The sequence below is a fragment of the Camelus dromedarius genome, chromosome 5 (assembly GCF_036321535.1).
Source record: "Camelus dromedarius isolate mCamDro1 chromosome 5, mCamDro1.pat, whole genome shotgun sequence".
In the NCBI taxonomy this organism is placed as follows: domain Eukaryota; kingdom Metazoa; phylum Chordata; class Mammalia; order Artiodactyla; family Camelidae; genus Camelus; species Camelus dromedarius.
Window position 1 is genome coordinate 11,402,205 of NC_087440.1, and position 24,556 is coordinate 11,426,760.

Sequence of the window (24,556 nt, forward strand, 5' to 3'; positions counted from 1 at the left end):
ATATGACTCTCTCTAGCCCAGACTGTGTGTATGTGTAGATAGTCTAGGCTGGAGGTATTTATGTGACTCCAGGGAACACCAGCATCTAAGGGGTTGTGGAGAAAGAAGGCTAAGAATGACAACCAGAGTGGCATCATGAAAACCAAAGATCATCCCAAGTAAAAGGAGTATTTCAGAATTAAATGCTTTAAAAAAAAATGGAAAAGACTGGACTTCTTGCCTGGGGAATTGGATGGCCATGGATGGCATTTTGTAGTGTTTTAATGAAGTAGTGACAAAAGCCTGATTATAGAGATTGAGGAGAAGAGTAAGTGTAGATACTGTTCATAAGCCTTAGCTGTAAGAAAGAACAAAAGAGACTTTGTTTTGTTTGTAACAGATGTACATATTCCTGATGAGGGATGAAGCCACTGAGGGGGATTAATTTTTATAGGAAAGGAGGACAAAATAATGGAAACACATCTCATTATTTTATTGTCACATTTCTATTCTTTATCTGTTGAGCGTTTCTCCTCTTTGCCAGCAGTTATTTCTTCTTTCTATAGGATAAAAAGTATAATACTCACTGAATCTTTTTGGTATGGTTATACTAGGATTATACTTCAGATTAACATCCTTTTTCAGTGTTCAAATAATAGATTAATGGAGAAAAACATTAAAATTGTTTCTTGTTTAAATAAATTTAACTCTAACATAGATGAAAAATGTGTTTACTGCTTTCAGTCGACCAGATAAAAAGCAACGTATGGTAAATATTGAAAGCTCCAGGCATCGAAAACAAGAGCAGAAGCACCCTCAGCCACCTTATAAAAGGGAAGGTAAATGGCATAAATATGGTCGCACTAATGGAAGACACATGGCAAGCCTTGAAATAGAATTGGGGCAGTTACCTTTTGATCCTAAATATTGACCATCACAATTAAGTTAAATTAGAAAACTGTAAAAAACATGGATTCTTTCTACAGTATTTGGTGTTGAAACTAAGATGAAATTATCAAGATAACAATGTCTTTTTATCATGGCTAAATATCAGTTTGATGACTTTGTATTATTACTCAGAAGCATCAAGCAAAAGCTTACTAACTTGCATTTTCCTGTAGTTTAGCTTTGCTGAATTTTTTTTGGCACTGAAAAATGTTCAACTGTAGTTTTATTAAGGAAGCCAGGCATGCAACAGATTTTGTGCATGAAATGAGACTTCCTTTCAGTATATGAGCTTAAAGCAAGCTCAAATTATACATGACAAAGTGTAATTAACACTGATATTTGTGTTAAATTTGCAGTAGAGCTTGAAAAAAGTACATTGTGATGGAATTTCATCTTTAACATTTTATAATCTTACACTTGCTTCTTGTCTTTTTGTGGGTTCAAGAGCCCGTTGACTTGTGAAGAATTTGCTGCCTTCTTATGAGCTTGCTGACTTGTTCTCTTGTGAAATTTCTTGCACATCTGAATATTGTGGAAGAAACAATAAAACTACACCATGAGGAAAACTAAAGGTCTTTATTTAAAATCTGGCGTTGTATTAATAACATGATTTTATATTTTGTGATTTTTTTCATACATTTCCTTAGTAGTGGTATTTGGTAAAGCAGTTCACAGTGGTTTTTTGCTGGTTCCATGAATCTTACCCAGTATTTACTAGCATATTTAAGCAGCATCTGAATATTCCTGCTTTAGCATTGCCTGTTTGTCTGAGAAAGATCTAAACAGTTCAGAATTTCATCTTTAGTTGAGTTTCCCTTTTAACTTCCGTTCATAGACGTATATGTGACTTCCAGTTCGATCCTCCGGCAAGTGAGTGTGGAAGCAAACCGCAGTTCTCTCATAGTTACTTGAAATTAGAAAAGGACTTATTTCCTAGAAGTAAATAAATGTTTAAGAAATAAAGGCTACATTTCACTGAGTACTGTTTCAAGAATTTCAGAATTCTGTTCTGTTTGTTCATCTATGACTTTTTTCTTAATAAAACAGTACAATTTCTTAATAAAAGAATTAAGTCATAGTAAGCAACACATATTCCTTGATAGTTACAGAACTTGGCTGCTTTTGACTAGGGAAAAAACCAGTCATAAAATACAGGTTGAAAGGGACCATAACAAAGTGATGATGTCTGTTTACCTGAGTGTTTGCTAAACCTGAGGTGAAATAAAAATACCGAGTTTTACCTTTTTTTCATGTTCCTTTACCTCTTCCAAAACGCTGAAGATGATCAAGTGAGTAGGCAGTGTTGAATCATTGTGAAACTCTCTATACAACCACTTTAAGGGATTTAGATAAAATATATCTGCTTCAGTAAGATAATCACTTTTTCCACTCAGGTCTGGGGGACATTGGAGAAACCTCATTGGAAGTGGGTAGTGGACATGGCTATGAAAAGAAAGGTAGTTACCATTATAGTTACAAGAAATTAAAAACAATTTCGTGAAAGTTTTCAAATTACTCTTAATATATATCATGATCACATAACAAAATGTGAAATCTGAATCTAAATTGAGTTCCAGTTAAGGTGAGAAAGCACGTCTTTAATGCAATTAGTTTTCTCAAAAATGGTGAATATGGTTCTCACACCAGGTACCTGTGCAGTCGTAAGCTACAAGTCTAGACTAAAGAGTGAAAGTCCACTGCAGGAGGGAAGTGCGTCAGCAGCGTGTGGGACTCAGTATTCTCTAATACTGGTATGCTCTTCCAGGGATGGGATGGTCCTTTGGGACCCAGTAGGTTATTTGTTAGTAAGAGAGTACTATTCAGCAAGGTAGAAAACTGGTCATGAACCAGAAAGGATTCTTCATTCTTTTTCCCTTTCTGTTCTGAAAGGGGATGGATCACATCCTTAAATTAAAAGTTTTTCCTATTTTTTTTTGTTGTTCTGATATACTTATATAAGTAAGATTTAATAATAGAGAGTGACCTAAGTTCACTGATTACTAACATCCAAATAAGCAATGGTTTTATTGTGGCACAGAAAGACTAAAGTGTAAAAAACATGGATTGATGAATCATAACATCTAAAGCCAGTTACCTGGGCCATGCAAAAAGCCATGGGTATAACTTTGCCTAAGGAAAATTGAAGAAATATGTGATCAAAGTTTATTTTTATCTATGAAATGCATACAAAGTAAATTTACACAAGACCTAATACTTCATGACTTTCACAATTTTAGATGAAGGTCTTCCTTCAAGGCGAAAGCAGAAACAACCGAGAAAAAGCTGCCAGCCATTCCAAAGTAGGGATCAGACTTTTCTTTTGGTGCTCTATGGAGAGACTCTTGGTACCTCTTGAATTCCTGTTGTGTGAGTGTTACCACTACTGTGAGCATGGAGGGAGGTGGATGTCTCTCTTTAGCTCTAGTCATTTTTTATATAGCATGGGATCCTCAATTTAAAGGGATTCTTGGGGTCTTACACACCCCCTAACCTGTGGCTTCTGCCAGGCAATCCCAGTTTTCCAAGTTATGTACTAATAATTGACATTACTGATTCAGTTAAGTAGAGTATTCTAAAAGTGTTAAATTACCTTAAAATGATATCAGCTTTGATACTAAGTTGACTGAATGTGCATATGGAAAACAGACTTCAGATTGTTTAAAGCCAGATCAAGTTAAATAGGTATAGAATTTTTTTTAAAGGAAAGCTGTTTGCTGTGACCTTTTACTATTATTGGGCAATTGGTAAAGTAATACAGCTTCCTGAAATACAAGCATAGGTTCAATGATGTCTTTTGAAGTGTTCTACATAATTAAGGCAGTTTTAGTGTTACTTCCCAGAAATGCTTAATCCAAGCATTGGGATATCATCTAATTGAATTCCCTAATTTTTACAGGCAAGACAGCTGATATCCAAAGAGATTAAAAAGACTGGTTTAAGACTAGGACAGCAGTCTAGCAGTAAATCTGGACTTGAATCCAGTATTTTGAGATTAATTTAAAGGTACAGGAATATAAGATATATCACAAAGATTTATAGTAAGATCAATGATAACTGAATTTCTTTACTAAGAATGTCATCAAATAACTATAATATTTTAGACTACATTTAAATCAGATTAAGTTGTATTTTGAAAAAAGAATATTTAAGTAAATTAATAAGTGATGTATGATTTTCACTGACACAGATCAAACGGCTTTTAAAATTCATTGTGAATCAGTATGAATAGGAGTTTCAAATTTCTTATATAGATTATATATCATCTGATCAGTTAATTTCAATCCAGGAATCCGAATGGAATTTTAAAGTAGTTTCATTTTGTTAATAATAGCATGTAGTGAACAAATTTTATTACCTGTAATAAGGAGTAGAGTGGCACGGCATCATTATAAATACTGAAGCTGAAGATACATTTGGATTGTTGTAACAGAGTTCTTGAATGTTAGTCATGACATCAAGAGTACCTCGTTGATGAACTAAACCAGTATAGAGGGCGAGGAGCATGTTGGATAAAAACAGGAAACTTAGAGCTGGTTTTTTCCATGTTTTCAGGTGGTTTAGTGAGTACCCTGTATAAAGATAGACACGTTGAATCATTCACACTGGCAATCTTTTGTTTGCTTATAGTTAAGCAAATGTTAACTGCAGATATATCTGTAATCTTTCATGGAAGTGTGGCACAAGCTGTCATTCTGTAATGGACAAACAAGAAATAAGCAGTAGGTCATCTCTGTAATTTCTCTGACCATTTACTATCATTGTCCATTGTCATTCCAAGTCTTGACCTTTTTTCTAGAAAAAGGAATTGGGGTATAGTGGAAAGTTTATGGCTAGGGAGTCCAGCAGACCCAGATTTGAATTCTAGCTCTGGCATAAGTTGATTTACTTTGCTGAGCATTAGTTTCCCCATCTGTAAATTGGATAAGAGTACCCAAGTATTAGAAAAAATGTATGTCCAGTGCCTGTCCTGGTACATAGTAGTTGCTAAATAGACTTTTATTTCCATTTACCTATCTCTTTAATCTCCCAAGTACTAGCAATGGATTGCGTACATATAAGTCTTGGTAATTCTGAAGGAAGCATAACAGAATATCCTCTTAGAAGTATACACCACTGGGCTCCTGGGAGGTTTTCCGTGGTCAGTATATGAGTGGTGGCATAGATTCTTTCTGGAAGAAGAGGATTTATGTCTTTTTTTTTCCCCCTTTCACTGTAGTGTTGGGCAATTTGGAGATGCTGAATAATTTTTCTTTTTTAATTTGTAAAAGCAAATTCTTGTATGTGGCAAACAAAAGTAAAACAAGTAGAACAAACATAAAGGTAAATAAAAAGTAAAAGTCCCTGTCCCCATCCCATGGTCCTGCTCTCCAACAGCAGCCGATAATGAGCACATTAGGGTCTTTTAAAAATACTGTGTAATAATAGGCCTTTCCACTGGAAAAGATAAGCTTGTCAGTAAACTTCTTTGACATTTTGTTCACATTATACATGCACTGTCTCCATGAAACTAGATAATAGTTCTTTTGGAATCTGGGTATCCAGGATCCAGTCTGGCCTGCCTAAAGTTTTAGCACCAATTCTCACTGGGGCCAAGGCACTGTTTTTCATGACCATTATCTAACTGCTATCAGCTATCCTAGCTGGGCTTAACCACTAAAAGCAATTAAACATGAATGAAATTAATTTTGAACTGTTCCCATTTAACTACATAACTAATAAAGTTTCAAAAGAAAAATAGGAATAAATCAAGACCTGTGATTCATTTGAATCACATCTAGTATTTGTCACTAACTGAAGATACTCATTCTCTCTGTTTATCCTTCTTACAAAAACCCTTGCTACAAAAAAACCCCAAAACTGAAAAACACAGTATTAACATTAAGTTTTGGAAAAACTGAAGATACCTTTTCTTGTATACTTTAATATTCTTAATTAGCTGTGGTGCCTTTATAGTTCTCTTTTATCACTGTTAATTGCTCTGAATATTATAAATGGACTGAATAATAACTTCATCTATTCTAAGACGTCTGATACCTCCCACTTGATAGTTAAAATCAAATCTGGGAAAGAATCTTAGATGCTCAATTTTGTTCCTTTATGAGTATTTTATTTATTTCATTTTAATTTAGTTTTTACCCAAAATATCTTTTATGACTATTTTAGATAACATTACCTACAGTTCATTCATTCAGTAGTTGGACTATCACATATTCATTTTACCTAGTACTACTTGAAAAAGCTCTTAACCAAAGAATATTCTGAGAAGTGCTGTGATTAAAAAAAAAAAAAAATGTAGCCAGGAGGGAAGGTATAGCTCAGTGGTAGACTGCGTGCCTACCATGCACAAGGTCCTGGGTTCCGTCCCCAGTACCTCCATTAAAAATAAGTAAATAAAAACCTAATTACCTTCCCCACTAAAAAAGGAAAAAAAAAAAGAAAAAAAAAAGTAGCCAGATCAGGAAAACCAAGCCTACATTTAAAAGTTAAATCTAACTTTGTAAGATGTTTGAAATAGTAAAATGGGGAACTTGGGTTTATTAGAACTGGACTAGGATTCCAAAAGTTCCAACATCCCTGTAATTCCAGACACAGCTATAACAGACCAGCAAGTACAATGTAAAAGTGAAATGCTTCCTTTGGTTGACTGGCAAAAGCTAAAACCAGTGGGCTCAAGTTACAAAAAGCTACATTGAAGGGTAACACCCCTGGAAGACAACTTGTTCTCAGGAATATTGACTTAAGTGTGGGCATCTATGAAGCAGATGACTTACAATTTATTTCTTCACTAAATGTTCATTGAATGTTTTATCAGAACTATAGCAATAGGGATCCAAGTGTATGGAAGACTGATACAGAAGGGGTCTTTCAAGTTAGGTAATGCTTACCTTACTTCATGGTGATTTTCACTTTCTGAAGCTGGTTGCTCATTTTAGGCCTTATCCTTCTAGTGAGAATTAAATTAAATCTCCATATTATTTGGAGAAATAATATAAAGAAAACTGGGAAGAGAAAGAAGACTTGAATACTCTTAAATTTGAAGACTGAGGTTTTTCAAACCATCTGACAGTGAAGTTTCCCAAAGGGATTTCAGAAACTGTAGTTGTTAAAGAGAGGTGGAAAGATACATTATAGGGTCAATGCTGAACTGAGCCACAACAGACACCTAGAATCCATAGTTTTCTTATGAGGAAACAGAATGGTTTCTTTAATATTTAAAAGAGGCAGTGAGTAAGATCCTAGTAGCTGCCATCCAGTAAGTCCACTTAATTCTCCATACAAATAATGTGGAGATGCAGTTCTCACTGAGGGGATCCCCCCACTAAAGTGAGCTAGCTTCAGAAAGTGATAGTCACCACCACGTTAAGTAATGTAATTAAGCATTATGGAACTTGAAATACCAGACACCCTGCCTCCCAAATTACTTAAGATTCTGGGAACACAAGTTTTCTATCTGTCATATAAATGACTTACAGAAATCTTTCATTCTCTCATGTAATTTTCTTGAGAACATGGACTCAGTATGAACCCTGGTGACTCCTTGTCACAATACAGGCTCCTTCATTTCACATAGTAGCCCTTGCTAACTCAATGCAAGTAACATCCCAGAATATTTAATTTGCTCCTGTTAATCTGAGTCTACAAAAAGATACTTAAAAGTGGGTATATAGAAAATTTCTGGGAGAATTTATAAAAAAGAGATAATTACCACCTCTGAGGGCTTGGGCTGGATGATTAGAGGATGACAGTGATGGGTTTTTTTACCATTATTTTTATAGCAAAAAATACACTAGGTCCTAATCAGATCACTCTCATCAGACTGCTGTTTTAAAAGTGTTTTTTTAAATCCATTATGTCCTAATTGACTACTCCCCAGGATAAAAATCTAAAAAAAATTAGTATATTAGAAGGCCCTTTATGAATTGGCTCATTGTTTACTCAGCCATATCTCCTAATCATCATATATTATTTATCTTGACATACATAATCAGTTTTAAAGTCTTGGATATTTAGTGTGGCAATCTGTATTCTTCAGCAGTGACTGACGAGTTCCTTCTCACCAAGGTAAGTAAGGTTCATAGCAATAGAGAGTATGGGAAAATCGGGGCGGGGGTGGGGGGGTTCTTCATTACTGACCCCCGGTGTATCCTGGTTTTGGCAAGAATTATTAGAAAACTCAATGTTAAGAAAAAAAAATCTGTTAAGTTTTAGCAGTTAGAGCTATTTTCTGAGCTAACCTTTTCATTTTTAAATACTCCTTGGGAAAGCTGTTAGTTCAACTCAATTTCAGTGTTCACATGAAAAAGTGCAGTTTAATTCTAGAATGGAAGAATGTACAGGAGAATGGGTCTGGGGAAAAGAGAGACTTTTAACTATTAAGAACAGTAATAAGATAACTGAGCACAGACTGAGGGAGGTATCAGAAACAATTTTCTGTTGCTACTTTGCTAAGGAAATCTATTCTCATCTTCCATAGTAAGAAATCAGTAGATAATATCAAAAACAGTAATCTTTAAGAACTTTATTAGCATTTTAGTTAGAGAAGGAGATAAACAACAAAATAACCACCTAAAGGCGTGTAAGTGACTGCCTCTGGGGAGGGCAGGGAGGGAGGCAAGGGAAGTAGTGTTCTTTAAAACTCCTTATCTGACTTTTGAATGAGCATGAGCAGTTTTGCTAGTAAGATTAGCAAATGGAAAAACAAAGTGGCCTAATCAGAGACAAGCAAGTCTGCACTGGCCACTGTAAAAACAGATTAACACCCAACCCGAAACTGGCAGCAGGTGCTAGAAACAGCACAAATGACAGGTTCAGTCTAAGAATTTTAGTGTTAGTAGACCAATGACTGATTTCTTTTACAGATAAGGAAACTGAGGCACAAGGTTATACAGTTAACTAAGGATCAGAGGCAATCACAGAAGGTATGTTTTCTAGAATTAAGTCCTTATTTTGGATAGGCCTGGGAAATTCACATTAGGCAAGAGAAGTTATTGTAGACTGAAAAAATGGCTGCAGTCATTCCTCTTCCTGTGTGCAGTCCCCACATGAGCCTGAAGCTTATTTCCCATTTCTTAATCTGGCCTGGCTGTGTGACTTAGTTTGACCAAAAGAATGTGGTAGAAGTGACAGTGTGCCAGTTCATGCTTGGACCTCAAAAGGCTTTGTATGCTTCTGCTTCCTCTCTTGGAAACCTGCCTACCCCTAGCTTGTTCAGCCCCAGCTAGCCTGCTGGAGAATGAGAGCACGTAGCAGAGCTGAGGTCCTTGGCCTATAGCCAGCTGAATCCCACATGGTGACAGTCCAGTCTAGTTCGGGATAGCTGCCTACCTCATCTGCAGCAGATCACATTTGCATCACTGAGCTCAGTGGAGAACTGCCCAGCTGAAATGTAGATTTGTAAGTAATAATAAATGGAGTTTTAAGCCCCTAGGTTTTGCTGTGACTTATTATACAGCAGTTGCCAATAGAATTGCCATGTTTATATAAAATCAGTATAAAGAACAGAAGAATAGAATAAAACAGATTTGAGGTGCAGTATAACTCAGGATTTCAGGTAGTTAGAAAAGACTCAAACTAGGCCATTTAAAACATCTAGGACTCCAAAGAGAACTGTTGTCTGAAATCATTCCTGAACATCCAAAGACTTGTTTGAGTGAGCTCACTACTTAATTGGTCCTGTTGTTGGAACCTGATGGCATTAGAGTTCTGACATACAAGTGTGTAAGGAATCAGAATCTTGGCTCACTCAGGAACCTTGGGTCTATGTTTCTGGAGGAAAAGCTCACATCTTGTGAGAAGACGTCGGGTCTTCCTAGGTCTCAGTCCCTTAGGGATCCTTCTGAGTGGACACAGGATTGGAAGAAAGGCTGATTTCTTGTCCATTATTAGAAAGGGATCTCTTCAACCCTCCCCATTTTTTCTCAGTCTTTGGGGCTGGGCACAAGGGGTTACCTGGATCCTGCCACTTAAAGATTCAATCTTTTGGAATGGGAATGAGGATTCAGACAACTCAGTCTTTAAAACACTGTGTGATGACAGGGCAGAGAATTGGGATGCTGGAAAAACCCAGATTATTAAACGGAGTGAAACCAAGTTCCTAAAGTAACCAACAAAACATACACAAATATTTGTCCTCCAGTAGTCTGGCAGTGTTCACCTGGGCAGAAAGCAAACTTAATTGTCACTCTAACTCAAACTAAAGTGATTGTAAAGAATAAAAAAAAAAATTAAATCTGGATAGTGATTTGTGAACAGATTTGCTCTGCCAAATATTATTAAGACTTTCCAAATAGCTGTTAGATGCTTATATTTTCACTTGTGCCTGCATTTGTATATGAAGTAAGACTAAAGATACTGTATGAGACTAACTTTCAGTGCTGAGATGTTTCAAATATATAAATGTGTATAGTTGTGTCTAAACTGAAGAGAGTACATACATCTGAGATCTGTAGGAGATGTTGCTTATACTTGGTCAAAGAAGACTGCTTAACTTAATGAGTGGATGGATTTTTTTCTTTTTTTTTTTTTTAATAAAAAGGTTAATACCTTTAACTTTCCAAACCTCCAGGCCCAGTTGATTACTCATTTCTTCCCTCCCTAGCCCAGTAATATTTTTAGTGATTAATATTTAAAGGAAGCCAACAGTCATTTATTATGAGTTAAACTTGAAGTTAATAAAGTTTCAATTCATAAATTTTCCAAACCAACTGATAAAAAAATTCATATTTTCCAGAGGTGAGTAATGTAAGACTTTTTAGAAGTCACATGTGAAAAAATTATTGCAAAAACTAGTGGAAAAATGAAGAAAAGACCAAAATAAAATCAGAAGTGTGAATCACTTTAAAACCTGCATATGTATTAGAGTGAGTCTTGAAGGGACAGATGTGTGTCAAGCATTAAAAACTAGATTTAACATATTTTTCATTTGGGGTATGAAGAATTTTGTAGTTTAACCATAAACTTCAAATAGCTATATCTAACATAGACATTGTATGACTTTTTAGCAAAAGATTTCTAACTGCCAAAAACACCACCACTAAAAGGTGCCATGGATATTAGACCCTTATTTTTTTAAATGGACATTTAGGCAGGAAAAAGGATATTTAGGCTGTACAAAAAGGCAATACTGCAGTAATATAATCATTTTTAATTAGGAAGCATTCTCATTTACCCTAGTAGAAAATAAATAATATTTTAGAGTTTATTAAACATTGATTTTCTTTTAACTCTATAATTAATTTTTTTCTATATTAAGCAAAAATACTTACCACAGAACACCATACAAAATGGTAAAACTGGATAGATAAACCTGAATTCTTTGTGGCTCAGCATGCTATAATAAAGATATTAAAAGAAAATGTTATTTTCTCATAGTAAGTGACAGTTTGAGAAGTTAATGTATTTAAAATGAATATTAATATGATGTTTTTCTAACTACTGAGACTGAATTTCATGCTTCAAGAATCAAGTCTCATTTTTTCGTTATAAGGTGGTGATGATGTGTCAAAAGTAATCCTAACATTTAATGTCAATGCTAAATTCTAAAGTATAATTACATGCTAAAAAAGGGATTTCTTTCTGTTACCTATCCAAGTAAGTTCTATTACTCAAATTTAGAATAACAGTACATACATTTTCATTTAAAAATATTTCTCTGGTCCTTCAACACCTAAAATTTTGGCAGTTACTGTTTTTTTAAAAGCAAATACTATTTGTGCAACCTCTTAAAAACTGAATGTAATCCTTATTAAACTATGTGTATCAGAAGCTTTCAGTCTGAGCACCAGCATAATTTCTACATTTTCTGTTTGCTAAACAATCCCCATTAACAAACCATAAAAACTAATGCATCTCCAAAAGATAAAAAGTTTGCCTTTTGAAGAATTTAGTTAAATTTCTTGGTAACATTAAAAAATTAACTGTTCAAAAAGATTAAATCTTACCTATAAACTAGCAGTGTCCACAGCACAGTCACCAAAAATATCCTGTACCTCTTTGAGGCTAGAAAGCAGCCATGAATAAAGAAGGGTAAGTGAGTACCCAGGACAGCTGGAAATCCTTGGCTGAAGTACCAGTGCCAGGGATGAGAACCATAAAATGTTCCCAAATCCTGCAGCACGTTAAATTTCAAAAAGTTATATTGAACCAGAGTCCACTGGCATCGTTGAAGGAAAGAGAAATAAAAATGTGTTAGTGCCAAGTATGAATCTTTGGCATTAGAGAATTTGGCAGGATCTTGACATTAAATCAGGAATGAAGCCTAAAAACCAGATCATAGTTTACATTAATAATTTTGATTAATTACCATGTGAAATCATGCTTTAATTTTTTATGTTCTAAGTATTAATGTGTTATTTGTTATTTTGTAAAACACTAGGTTTTTGAGATTCCAGATAGTATGAATAAGGGAAGGATATAGCTCAGTGGTAGAGAGTGTGCCTAGCATGGTGAGGCACTGGATTCAATCCCCAGTACTGCCATTAAAAAAAACAAACAAAAAAAACCTCAAATAAATAAAAGCTAATTACCCCCCCAAATTTTTTAAAAGTATGAATAAATGTTAATGCCTCTTTTGACAGTGTAAGTTTTACATACAATTAGACATAAAGAGAATCCTTAAAAATAATTTTTATGAGTGTATGTTTTTGGTACCCACGTTAAAAATTTTACTGTAGTACATTATGGTATCAGACATTACTTATAAGGTGAAAAGCTGTGAAACATTGCAATTTGAATTATAGCACAAAGCAGGTAACAGCAGTTAACATTAAGTGCTCACTTGTGCAATTAGGGCACTAGGCTTCAGACGGTGGCATCTGATTCCAGAGGCCGTAAGTGACTTAAAAATAGGGAACTTAAAAACAACCAAAGGCCGTTACCAACAGTCATGAGATTAAAAATGCCAAACCAGATGCTTGAAGAATAGTGTTCTGGTTAATTTGAATTCGAATAATTGAGGTCAATTAAAATCATTTAAAAAATTAACCTTTATTGTTACAAACCTGACAAAAATGCCTTAAAATGGAGTCTTGAACTTCAGTTAGGAATACACAATTCTGTTATATAGAGAGCACAGCAAATGGAACCAAAGACCCAAAGTAGTTTTTTTCCAATATATCCCATATCATTAAAAACAATGATTGACCTATGTTCCCCAATATTCACAGATTAAAAAGTCAGGTCGAGTTTTTAGCTTAATAAATGATTAGATTAACTTAGCTTAAAACAACAAAAAAGCGTCATATTTTTTTACTTACTTGACCAAAAAATATACGATCGATTATCAGAGACAAACTGAAAGTGACAAATCTGAAAAACAAAACAGAAAAGTGATGAACATTCTGAACTTACTGCAAATCCAATAGTGGCATATGGCTTTGCAAGTGCTTTGCATCAAAAGCCACTTTAAAAATGCTTTAAAAGTTTCACCAACTGCATACAGATTTATAAGTCTGAAAGATCTTTCATTGAGAGAAACTGTATTTAAGCAAACTTTTAAAAGTAATAAACACTGTATTATCTGTTGCTGCATAACAAATTACCCCAAAACTTGGCATCCTAAAACTATGAACATTTATTATCTCACACTTTCTGTGTGCCAAAAATCCAGGCGCAGCTTATCTGGGTGTCTCTGGCTCAAGGTCTCATAACTTGTCAAGATGTTGGCTAGGGCTATAGTTTCATATGAAGGCGCTCACGATTTTTCCCTATAGCATTCACTGTCACTTGAGAAATATATGTCAATCATGTTTTTAGCTGCCTCCCTCCACTAGAATATAAACTTTATGACGGCAGGGACTTTGTTTTGTTAAAGTGCTATATCTCCATCATCTGGAAAAGCACCTAGCATATTCTAGGATTAAATAAATATTTGCTGAATGAATGTATTACATTCAAAACAACGTTAATAAATCTGAGAAATGACAACAGTGGCAACTTAGCCACAGATGATTTTGTCCTTTTTAACAGCTAAGCTGCCCAAAAATACCTGTAAAGAGTGAACACTAGTATATTTGAAAAGATTACTGTTCTAAGAGTCAAAATGCATTCGTCCCTTCAATAAATAACTATTTTGGATACTGCACTAGATACGTGGGATAAGTCTGATCGTAGGAGCTCAAAATACAGTGAGAGGACCTGGGTTTCAATCCCATTTCCATCACAGCAGTCAACCCAATGACACTGGCTAACTCATTTTTAATTTCACAACCCCGTTTCCTCTATCACAAAGTAAAAATACCTACATTGCTAGATCCAAGAATTGTGAAAATCATGAGGTAGTACGTGAATACACATACATTATAAAGCCCTATACAAATGTAAAGGAATTAAGTATCTCTAAAATGTATTTGAAAAATATTTAGGAAATAAAGCACAGGAAAGTTCTAATTTAGAAAAATTGTAAAGATCCTTATTTCAGCAAATTAAAATACTTACAGTTAATCAGAATCACAAAAATATAAAATCAGAAATACTGTTTCCTTGGTCTGACAATTCTCATTGCCATTGGAGGATATAATTGACTAAAAGATGTAAAATCTTGTTCATAATCTGTAATTTATAGATTATTAAAATTAATAGATGGATTGTAGCCATACTTACCCTATAGGTAAAAACTGATGTAGAAAAAGATCAAGCTTTCTCTGTTCTTGCCAGAAATGTCTGAGCAGCAAAGGTATCCATGGAATGACAGCTGTGGGACGGATTATGAAGGCAAGTGCCACCAAGGATGAGTACTTGACACTAGAAGCAAGAAAAATGTGTTGTCAAGTCATCTAGGATATCAGTTTAGAAGGTATCTATTTACACTGTGGATAACATTTTTTTAAAAAAATGAGAGCACTTTCCTTTTGGTATAAATAGCTACGTGAGCTTGAAGTTACTTTAACTTTCTGGCTCTTAATTTTTCTTATCCATAAAGAGAGGTAATATCTAAGGTCTTTTCCAGGTTTAATATTCTAATTCTAGTATTTTCAAGTAAGAAGTTATTTCTGTGCTTAATATTTGTCTTGTTTACTGAAAAGTGTACTAATTTTTAACTATACAACTCTACCATTTGCTTTTCTGGTGGAAAAATGAATACGTCTCTCCTAAAGAGATAAAAAACTGTCACAGGAAACCATTCTCTAAGGAAAAAAAAACAACCTCCTTTAAAAGAAACATTTAGGCAATGATGGCCTTCTGGGCACATGTGATTTTATTCTGAAGGTAAGCTGGTGATTTTGTCCAACTAAAAGATGTATATATACAACTAATTTAAAAAACTTACTATACAAACCTACATGATCATGGATAGAAATGTGGATTTTAACTGTTAGAGGAGTTCCCTCAATAAATGGCTGAAGAAGAGTACTTGATAATTTAATTATGAAGACTACAGATAAAATAAAACAACTTTACGATACCATTACCTACCTATTAACTAATAAGTACAAAAAATGTAAGAGCAGGGATTTCAAGTTCAAATGCTTACAGAGACCAGATAAGTAATAAAAATGTGGGATACAGGCTGCATGGGGGCTGATACTATCCTGAAGGAATCCTGGCCCAAAATGTTGCAAGGCCTTCTGTTTTTTCAAGAGAAACCAGAAATGCAGATTTTATGTTAAGATCTTCCAGTTTTAACACTTTGCCAAGTAGTTTACTTAAAAAGCACAAAAAACAAAAAACACTGTGCAGTGAAATAAAACATATCTGTGGCTTGACTTGACTTGCAGACAGCGTAATTGCAGACTCTGCCACAGTGAAACTACCTAGACAGTGCCCAAACGTTTCTAGTCCTAACCTCACTCCAAATATTCAGACTTGGATTTCGTACTCCCTTCTGTGTGTTTCTACATAAGTCTCTTACTGGCATTCAAAATCAGAGTGTATGAAGTAAGCCCCGCAGCTTTCTCTCAAACCTGTTTAGTGTCTAGTATTTAAGTTAATAGAATCACTCAGTTTCTCAGTCTTAAAATTTTGTTGTCACCTTAAATAAGCAACTTCTCATCCCACACATCCACCTTGTTTCCTTCCCATTCCCACGGCCATCCTTCTACATCAAGTCCTGTCACTTGTCTAGAATCTTTGTGGTTGTGTCGCTTGTTTGGAGTCTTTTTATAGTCATTGTCTTTTTTTTTTTTAATTGCCAAGAAACATTCCTTTACTTAACATCATTATATCATCAATACTTACTGAACACTTACTTTGTAATAGGCCCTGTGCTATATTGTCCATAGATTCTTATTTAATTCTTGAGAGCTGTTTTATTATTCTCATTTTATAGAAATCAATGCTTAGATGTCCTGTCATATAGGTAGCTTAAGTGAATGTCTATTCTTGTGGTCAAGAGTATAATGCAGAAATGATTTTATTTGATTGGATCCTCCCAGCAACTTTCATATATAAGGAAGAATGGATGCTAGCTTCTGAACTGTATTCCCAAATTTTCTAGCTTTCTCCCTTTGAGTGTATCCTAAATACTGCTACTTTAAGAGAATTATTTCTAAATCAGATTTAATTATGTCATGCTTCTCAAAAGCCTCCAGTGGTACTGTACTACCTATAGAATAAGTCCAGATTCTGGAGAAGGGCAGCATTCCATTCCAGCCTCGTCACTCATTTTTCTCTTCTCCCACACATCCTACCACACATTAGCGCCTCCGGACAACCTGCCTGGAAACGGTGAAGCCATAGTGCAGCTCTGTGCCTTTGCTCATGTTGTTCCCTTTGCTTGGTATTTGCTCCCCCAATTTATATAAACCCAAACCAGGTCCATATATTTTCTATTTGCCCGTCCAGCTCTTTCCACTCTTCACCTGCCCATTGTGCAGGGAGGCTGACCTGTATGGAATATATAAGTGGGCTGTCTTGCTTTCTAGCTTCTCATTAGCTTTGGTTAATTGAAGGGCAGAAGAGTCAGGGTATTTTCTTTACCCTGCTCTCTCCTCGCTATGGCCACCTCCTGTTGGGGCCCTCTCTTAGAGTTACAGCTCAATGGATTCCAGTAAGTTTCCTTCTCCTTGCTCCCTGGGGCCAGAGGGTAATAGAAACTTCCTGCCGTGGCTAGTCTTTGGGTACTACAGTATACTCTTATTAGCTTTTCTAAACACTGTTTACACCTTTGTAATCAGTCCTTTTATTAAACGCTCCTTAATTATCCAATTTGAGTATATCTGTTTCCTTCTATAATAAATATATCAACAGAGAATTTGTGCTTCTAATAACCTTCATGAACATTAGGGGGTCCATTGGACATTATAATATATTGCTAATTTAAGATTTTTCAAAAGCATGCTTTAGAGTTTTGTATATAATTATTAGTAGTAATACATCTCACCTGTTCATGGACTTTGACCCTTCCAAAGGATAGTAGAAAAGAGCAATTACAGTGAGAACAGTTTCCATGGTGTTTGTAAGAGTTCTGGTACAGCAATACCATGTGAACCAAGAGCACAACTGGCAAAAAAACTAAGAACAATTATAAGCAAAAACGTATAGAGTGGGAAATGGAAACTCTCTGTATTATCTTCTAAGGAAAACAACAAATCTAAATGTTGCAAAAATCACATCAAAAGGTAAATGATGTTAAAAGTAGGCATGCCCAAACATTGCTTTTAAGAAGTTACATCAAATACATGTCTATATCAGATCTGTATTTGTTAAAGTTAAGAAGCGTATACTTTCAGGTGCATTTTTATGGTATTGCACTTGATTTAAATTTCACTTCACACTAAGAAGACTTAAAACAGATTCTTTGATGGTAGAATTTAGAGAGGATTAAAATTCTTAACTAGTGTCTCAAATTCAGTACTCCTTCAACTGTCTTATATTTACTGACAAGTGATTTCAGTGATGATAGTGACTATAGTGACATATATATATATATACACATACACACATGCACACTTTTTCAGATTCTTCTCCATTATAGGTTATTACAAGATATTGAATATAGTTCACTGTGCTATACAGTAGGACCTTGTTGTTTAGTTTATACATCGAAATTTGTATCTGCTACACCCAAACTAGTAATTTATCCCTCCCGGCCCCCTTTCCCCTTTGGTAACCATAGGTTTGTTTTCAATGCCTGTGAGTCTATTTCTGTTTTGTAAGTAAGTTGATGTCTATCACTTTTTAGATTCCACATTTAAGTGATATTATATGATATTTGTCTTTCTCTGACTGACTTACTTCACTTAGTATGATAATCTGTAGATCCATCCATGTTGTTGCAAATGGCATTAGTTCATTCTTTTTTAAGGCTGAGTCGTATCTAATCTTTTTAATGCAAATCAACACACTACCTGCAGAAATATGCCCTGTTAATAATTAATAAATCGTTAATATTTATTAATAAATTAACAAAAAATTCTATTTCAGAAATGTGTTGGTACTTGGAATTTGGAACATATTTGCCAATAGAAATATAAAAAAGGGAGTGAGTTCTAAGCTGGCTCATATAAGCTTACTTAATTCAGTTTATAGCATTCTAGCCAAAAGTCAAAGAGTGTGTCACTGAAAAGTTACTTCTCAGGGTTGAGTCTCAGGCAGCTGGAGGAAGAGTGAGCAAGGGTTGTAAACAGCTGAGGTGATTTGTGAGGTAGGCAGTGCTTTAGAACTATTCCTGCTGGATTTTATGGAAAGCGAGGCAAGGACTCTGGTAATTTTGAGTCCAGGTGCTTCCCAAGGCTGTGTCCTAGGGTTCAGCCTCTCGTAGGGCCGGAGGCCATCAGTGGCTTCTGCTGCCTAGAGCTCAGAGGAGAGGGATGGCATGTGCCACTTGCATTATACTGTTAGTAATTATAGAAGTGCCTCTATAAAGTTGTCTGACTTATCTTCTGAAACTGTCTTGGGAATCAGTTGTGTTGACTGATGTTCCATTTGCTTCATGCTCTTTGGGATGAAGTGACTGACATACAGTTTGTGAAGTGTTTAGGACTTACCACCCATCTTGCCACTTGCTGATTTTCTAGTTGCTTCATTAATGAGTAAAGCCTCAAGTCTGCCACAGCAGACAGAAGTGCTTGGGCGAGTCTAGGAATCCAAATCTTCATTAGTTTAAAAAAAAAAAAAAGAATACATTAAAAATAACTGTTGGTTCACACTGAAAATCATAAGAAAAAGGTGATCCAACTTTCAAGTGAAAGTCATTCTTAATTTTAAAAAAAGTGATGTATTATTCTCTTCTTCTGCAGAAAATAACTTTTTCTACCCCCAAAATTACACTAATTTTCATGGAAATATCAAAAGGTAGTTTTATCATTCTCATTCTCTCTCTAATATATATATTACAGCACTACTGATTTTAAATAGTCAGCAAACCATTTCATTGTATGAAGGTTCTATTTTAGAAGCATATTAAGTTACTTTCATTAGCATAACAGTGGTAATTTTTTATGAAACATTTACAGTACTGTGTGCTACATATCATAGTTAAGTACTTATGTATATCAGCTCATTCAGTCCTTCTAACAATCGTATGAGACAGGTACTGTGTTATAAATCAGGAAACTGAGGCATAGAGAGATTAAGCAATTTCCCCAAGCTAGTTAGTGTGGAGGCCAGGATTCAAACCCAAGTCTGCCTGACTCCAAAGCTCTTACCTACTAAAGTACGTTGCTTCCTTATCCTGCAATATAGATACTAAAGTAATGTGAGTTACTTTTTTAAGCATAAGTTACCTACAATGATAGAAACATGGTATTCAGATGACATTAAAGAGTAAATTTAAAAGTCAAATTAAAAGGAATTAAAGAGTAAACGTATTATAACTTAATTACAGTTAGTAATTCTAATGCTAGACATTAGCATCTTTGAGTTGTAAAATGTGTCAAAGTTATCATTAACAAAGTAGCACTTGCTGGCAGAACACAATTTAATTTTTAAAAGTTTGTTCAAAAGATGTATTTCTAAAAATTTATATGTGAATCTATTTTTGTTGAATCAAACTTCGCTAATTTTACATTATAATTACATTATAATTAGAGCTGCTTTACTTTCAGTTGTCAGTGGCTTCTGACACTTTAGCTTTATGTCCTTTTTCTTTATGAATAATCTGTAAATAAACGTTTAAATCTTAGAGCTAAATGCACATTGTACTTCATAATTCCACTTAAACTGTGCCCTATAAAATACAATAAAAGGCACTGAGGTACACACGTTCTGTTTACCCTGCATAAGAATCTATAAGCTTCCTCCTCACCTCCCAGGCATGAAAGTACTTCATGTGAAAAGTTAACTTAGCTATAAACTTAATAAGAGCTAAGAGTTTGAGGTAGCCACTAAAAGACTAAAAGAATCCTTGTGCATGGACAGAAGTATAGTATTTATGAAGTTAAAGGTCCCTATATCCTGGGCTAGTTATCCTAGCTCTCAATATTGTGTTCAGTTTTGAGACCCATATTTTAAGACGGACATATAAATTACAAGATGTTTAGAGGATATTATCTGATCATGAGGTTTAGAACTGGAGATGTTTATCCTGGATAAATGAAACTTTTTGAAGAGTTGTTATGTAGAAATCTTGAATTTTAAAAGAACGTAGATTTTTAGCCCAATGCAAAAAAAGTGGAGTTCTAAATTCCGTTATTAGCAGTCTCTCCAGACTTTTAAGATACCATAATTTTCTAGTTATAGAAAGGACCTGACAAGAATTAAACAGCTGCATGTGGCTCCTGGAAAATAATGACTAGTGTGGTGGGGTAAAGAGAAGAAGGAACATGCCGGGGTAAACCTTGAAGATGAGGCCTGTGTTGGCAGCTTACCATTCTATACGCCTGTTCTTTAAGATCCCGATTCCTCCCTTAAGCTCCAGGAGCCAAATGCCCTTGTGCCGTCTTCTGACTGTTCAAAGCCCCCACTGTGGTACCCCCACAGGTCTCCCTTCTTATCCCTCTTTCTTCTCACATGTCCTAAGCCAGCACTGTCCAGTAGAAATACAATGTGAGCTACATATTTAATTTTAAATTTATAGTAATTAAAAAGTAAACAAAAAACCCCCACAGGTATAATTAATCTTAGTGCTTTTGTTTAACTCATTATATCTAAAATATGATCACTTCAACATTTAATCAATATAAAAACTAAAATATTTTACATTCTTTATTTTGTATTGCTCTTTGACATCTGTTATATATGTTACACTAATAGCACTTCTCAGTTGGTACCAGCATTTCAGGTCTTCTGTAGCCACATGGGGCCAGTGGCTACCATGCTGGACAGCGGAGCTCTAAGCTGTGCATCTCTAATACTATGCACACACCTTAGGCAGGTTAGAGAGAAGCTATCTGGAAAGAGCACTAGGCTGTGAATAAGTAGACCTAGATCTGGTTTTAGCTTTTAACATGCTTTGACTTTGGCTACTGGCTTCACTTTTTGACCCCTTCTAGGTTTAAAACTATATAATTTCTATTTAAAATAATCAGTGTGAGAGTATGACTGACTGATAGCATCCTAATGTTTCTCTACCTGCTCACGTTCTAGGTAGGATAGAGGACTTTGGGTGTGTAGAGGGGTGGGGTAGGTTGGGGACAAGAGGAGGTTTCCTTTAGATCACAAAATGGCCAGGTGGGTCAGCTACAGGTTGAGGTCAGGGAATAGATCTTGGAGGAATAGGACGTTTTTCTATCTTGAAGGCTCCATTCGTAAAATAACCTACTTTCTGGGGTATTATATAGATTTGCCTGTGCTTCCAGTTTTTACAAATATCCTGCATGATCTAGAAGCTAGTCGGTAGTCCTGAGAGAAGAAAAGAGAATTCACAGCTCCTAGCTTCTACAGTGTGTCAATGGGAGAAACTCTGCTACTACTTTAAATTTTCCTTCCCTGTGATATTCCCAAATCATCCTGTTTCACCGATCTGACCCTTGTTTCTCAATAATGGGGAATCAAATTTCATTGCAAAGTGGAGGGTATAATCCAGCCTTAAAATACTTAAAAAAAAAAAAAAGTCTGAATCTGAGTGTCTTTACAGGCTTCAAAAAACCCCTCAGGATTTGGACTGCCTTTGGACATCTGGGCCACTTCCCTAACAGAGAATGTGGAAGGCCCAAACTTCTGAGTGCAACTTGATGATAGCTTAAAGAATCCTGAGAGTGAGGTTAGAGAAACTTTTGCACATTACTTCTTTTACACCCTCTCTCGGCAACTGACCCCAGAAATTCATGATCCAGGGATTACAACTCTGCTCACTATCAATGTCTAATTACTGTATATATCATTAAATTTTTGTCAAATTAATTTTTCTAAGTTTTAATTTCCACACTAAATCCTGAGTGGGTTTATATATATATTTAGTCTTCATAAGCTCATATAATATGGTCTTCTGCTCACAAGTTAAAAAAAACAAGATACAACACTGCTCTTAAGTGATTCTTTTATGACAAGTATTCTTGGAAAGTACAAATAATTAATATATAATGTAGATATTCTAAAAATCTGTATATCTTAATAGGACTGTTCACAGCAGAACACTTTCATGCTCAGTGTTATGTATCATTTAGTTAACACATTAACCTTAAAAAAAGGATGGAATAAATCTACTTTTAACAACTATTTCAATTACTTTTACTTAAACTTACCAGTAACTGAACACTATCTTTCCCCAAAAGATGCAGAATCTTGTAAATGCTTGCAAAGATTAAGGGGTATATGTAACCCCTCAATCTTTCTGTCCATTCCCAGGTCAAATAACCATAAGTAGTAATATTAAGGACAAATGTTAAACAGCATGGAAACAAAACCTATTTTCATTTCCATATATAAAACTTATTTTTTGGCAAAGAAACTAAAATATAGCATAAGAGGTATTTGAAATAAAAATGCATTTGGCCAACTTCTTCAAAGCAGGAATGTGGTTTTTACTTCCTCAATATTACTGAGCACTGTGGGAATAGATACTAAATGTTGAGTTAAGCACATTAATGTTCAAGAAAGATATAGAAGAAATATTAGCATGAAATCATGACATACTTTGATAAGTTAAAATTATTTGGAGAAAATACAGGAAATTGAAAATACGTCATAGAAGCTGATACAATTCCTAAGATGAATACACATTTCTAGTTTAGAAAAGAAACTACAAAGGATATTTGAAAACCATGTGATGTGCAACTTCAAGAGACTGCCAGTATTCATCTGGAACAAAACTTGTCTGGACTAAAAAGCAGTTACATATTCTTAATGCTATGGTAAACAAGACCAGAGAAGTGTTTTCACCAAGAAGATCTGAAAAAACAAAAAGCAAAAAAACAGGTACATGTGGCACAGAAGTCAGGTAAGTTCCACTTAGAGAACTAAAATCTGCTGCTCTGGTTGGTGGCTTGCTCAGGCTCTGTTCAGGCTCACTGGTGAACTCTGGCCTCTCCATGCTACTCTCAAAGCAGACCTGGGTGGAAAGTTAGACAAGGGCAGAGCCTCACCACTGGGTGATTACCACTCTTCAGTTAACCAGTCTTTCTTGCGAGTTATTACATAAAGAGAATATTAAGATAAATATTTTAAAAGAGATTGAGTTAACTCCCAATAAGGCCTTAGGCTAACTAGGTTATCCTATATGTGTATCTAATGAAAGAAATAAGCTAACAAATGACTAACTTAGGAAGCAACACTTTGTATATGTGCACGTACTGCCATATAAAATGGTCTTCTGTACATTTTTAAATAGCTTACTATATGCTAGGCACCAAGTTCATTCTTTTACATGCATTATCTTATTTAATCCTCAAAATAATACTATGGGGTATTAACCCTATTTTACACATAAGGAAACTGAGGCTTATTTTAACTTCTTAAAAGAAGTTAAACTGCTTTGTCCCAGGTCAAAAAGGTTACAAATGACTTTAAACAGGATTCAAAACCTGGTCTGTATGCTGCCTCCAAAGCCCTGCTCTTAATCACAAACGGACAGCTTGTAGGCTGAATAGAGCGTTTCTTAAAAATAGGAATTTAGTTGCCAACGTTCAAAAATCGTATTTTATATTAACATTTGTATTGCAACATAGCAAACCTTTTTAAGATCGGGCAACACAAAGCTCAACTGCGTAGAAGTGACTGGTACTGAAATATAGGGTGTTTTTGACTTATTTACATTTAGTGTTGCCTGTCTGGCCTCCTGAGGACTTGAGTTTACAACCTAACTCTGATCCACTGTTACCTTGAGTAACACTAGGCCTGGGTGCCCCCCTCCCCGAAATAGGGATGGACACACCATGCCTACTCCACACGGCTGCCGGGAGGACGGCATAAAATAATGCAGACTACAGTGCCGTGCAAGAGGCAGGATCGAGAATCCCGTCTCGAGGGCAAGGCGATTCTTTGGCAACCCTAACCAGCAGACGGAGCCCTCGCTCGGAGTTGGCGACTTCCCGCCACCGCCACTCCACTCGGCGTCCACACCCCCTCCCTCACCTCTGCGGCGCCCAGTGCTCTTCTGGGGACCGAGGTACAAGGTCGATTTTCTCTTTCGCAGCTTCATCTTCTTCTGGGAACGGTTCTGGAGACCGCGGAAAAAGAGGCTGCCGCCGCCGCCGCCGCCTTCTCGCTCCATCCTGCATCTGCTTCGAGGGCCGCTGCGGACCGCCAGCAGCCACGGTCCCCGGCAGAAAGTAGCTGAGGAAGCGCGCGTTGCTCTTCCGCCCACTAAGTATGG

General features: G+C 35.6%; 2 protein-coding genes across 11 annotated transcripts in view; one reads left to right on the forward strand and one right to left on the reverse strand.

Annotated features, from left to right (window-relative positions):
- The window catches only part of CCPG1 (cell cycle progression 1), a 46,875-nt gene extending 38,036 nt beyond the window's left edge, over positions 1-8,839 (forward strand). For 3 of the 5 annotated variants that reach the window (XM_031453004.2, XM_031453007.2, XM_064485575.1), the window contains one exon: positions 724-1,498. In XM_031453004.2, the coding sequence (XP_031308864.1) occupies positions 724-910 (187 nt within the window). In that variant the 3' untranslated portion in view covers positions 911-1,498. Of the gene's footprint in view, positions 1-723; positions 1,499-8,786 lie in introns of those variants that run through there. The other 2 variants (XM_064485576.1, XM_064485577.1) reach the window with 2 other exon arrangements.
- Positions 1,485-24,552, reverse strand: PIGB (phosphatidylinositol glycan anchor biosynthesis class B). Of its 6 annotated transcripts, none has more exons than XM_010979583.3 (12): positions 24,316-24,552; positions 22,998-23,133; positions 22,488-22,605; positions 18,852-18,956; positions 17,246-17,376; positions 14,527-14,667; positions 13,182-13,233; positions 11,868-12,079; positions 11,193-11,257; positions 4,283-4,496; positions 2,190-2,370; positions 1,485-1,860 (listed from the first exon to the last, which is right to left on the reverse strand). In XM_010979583.3, the coding sequence occupies exons 1-12, from the start codon at positions 24,452-24,454 to the stop codon at positions 1,729-1,731; spliced, it is 1,626 nt and encodes a 541-aa protein (XP_010977885.2). In that variant the 5' UTR covers positions 24,455-24,552; the 3' UTR covers positions 1,485-1,728. The 6 variants fall into 6 exon arrangements, with proteins under 6 accessions (XP_010977885.2, XP_031308868.1, XP_064341649.1 ...); XM_031453008.2 differs by having other exon boundaries at positions 2,169-2,370; XM_064485579.1 differs by having other exon boundaries at positions 2,169-2,370; positions 22,998-23,293; positions 24,316-24,421.
- Positions 24,553-24,556: the final 4 nt, after the last annotated feature.

Coding starts and splice junctions, on each gene's coding strand:
- PIGB (XM_064485579.1), bottom strand. CDS start 23,275: ATGGAGAGGCCAGAGTTCACCAGTGAGCCTGAACAGAGCCTGAGCAAG. Junction 22,606..22,997: donor GCACATCACATGGTTTTCAA/ATATCCTTTGTA, acceptor TAATATTACTAC/TTATGGTTATTTGACCTGGG. Junction 17,377..18,851: donor AGCAAGTGGCAAGATGGGTG/GTAAGTCCTAAA, acceptor AATTGTTCTTAG/TTTTTTTGCCAGTTGTGCTC.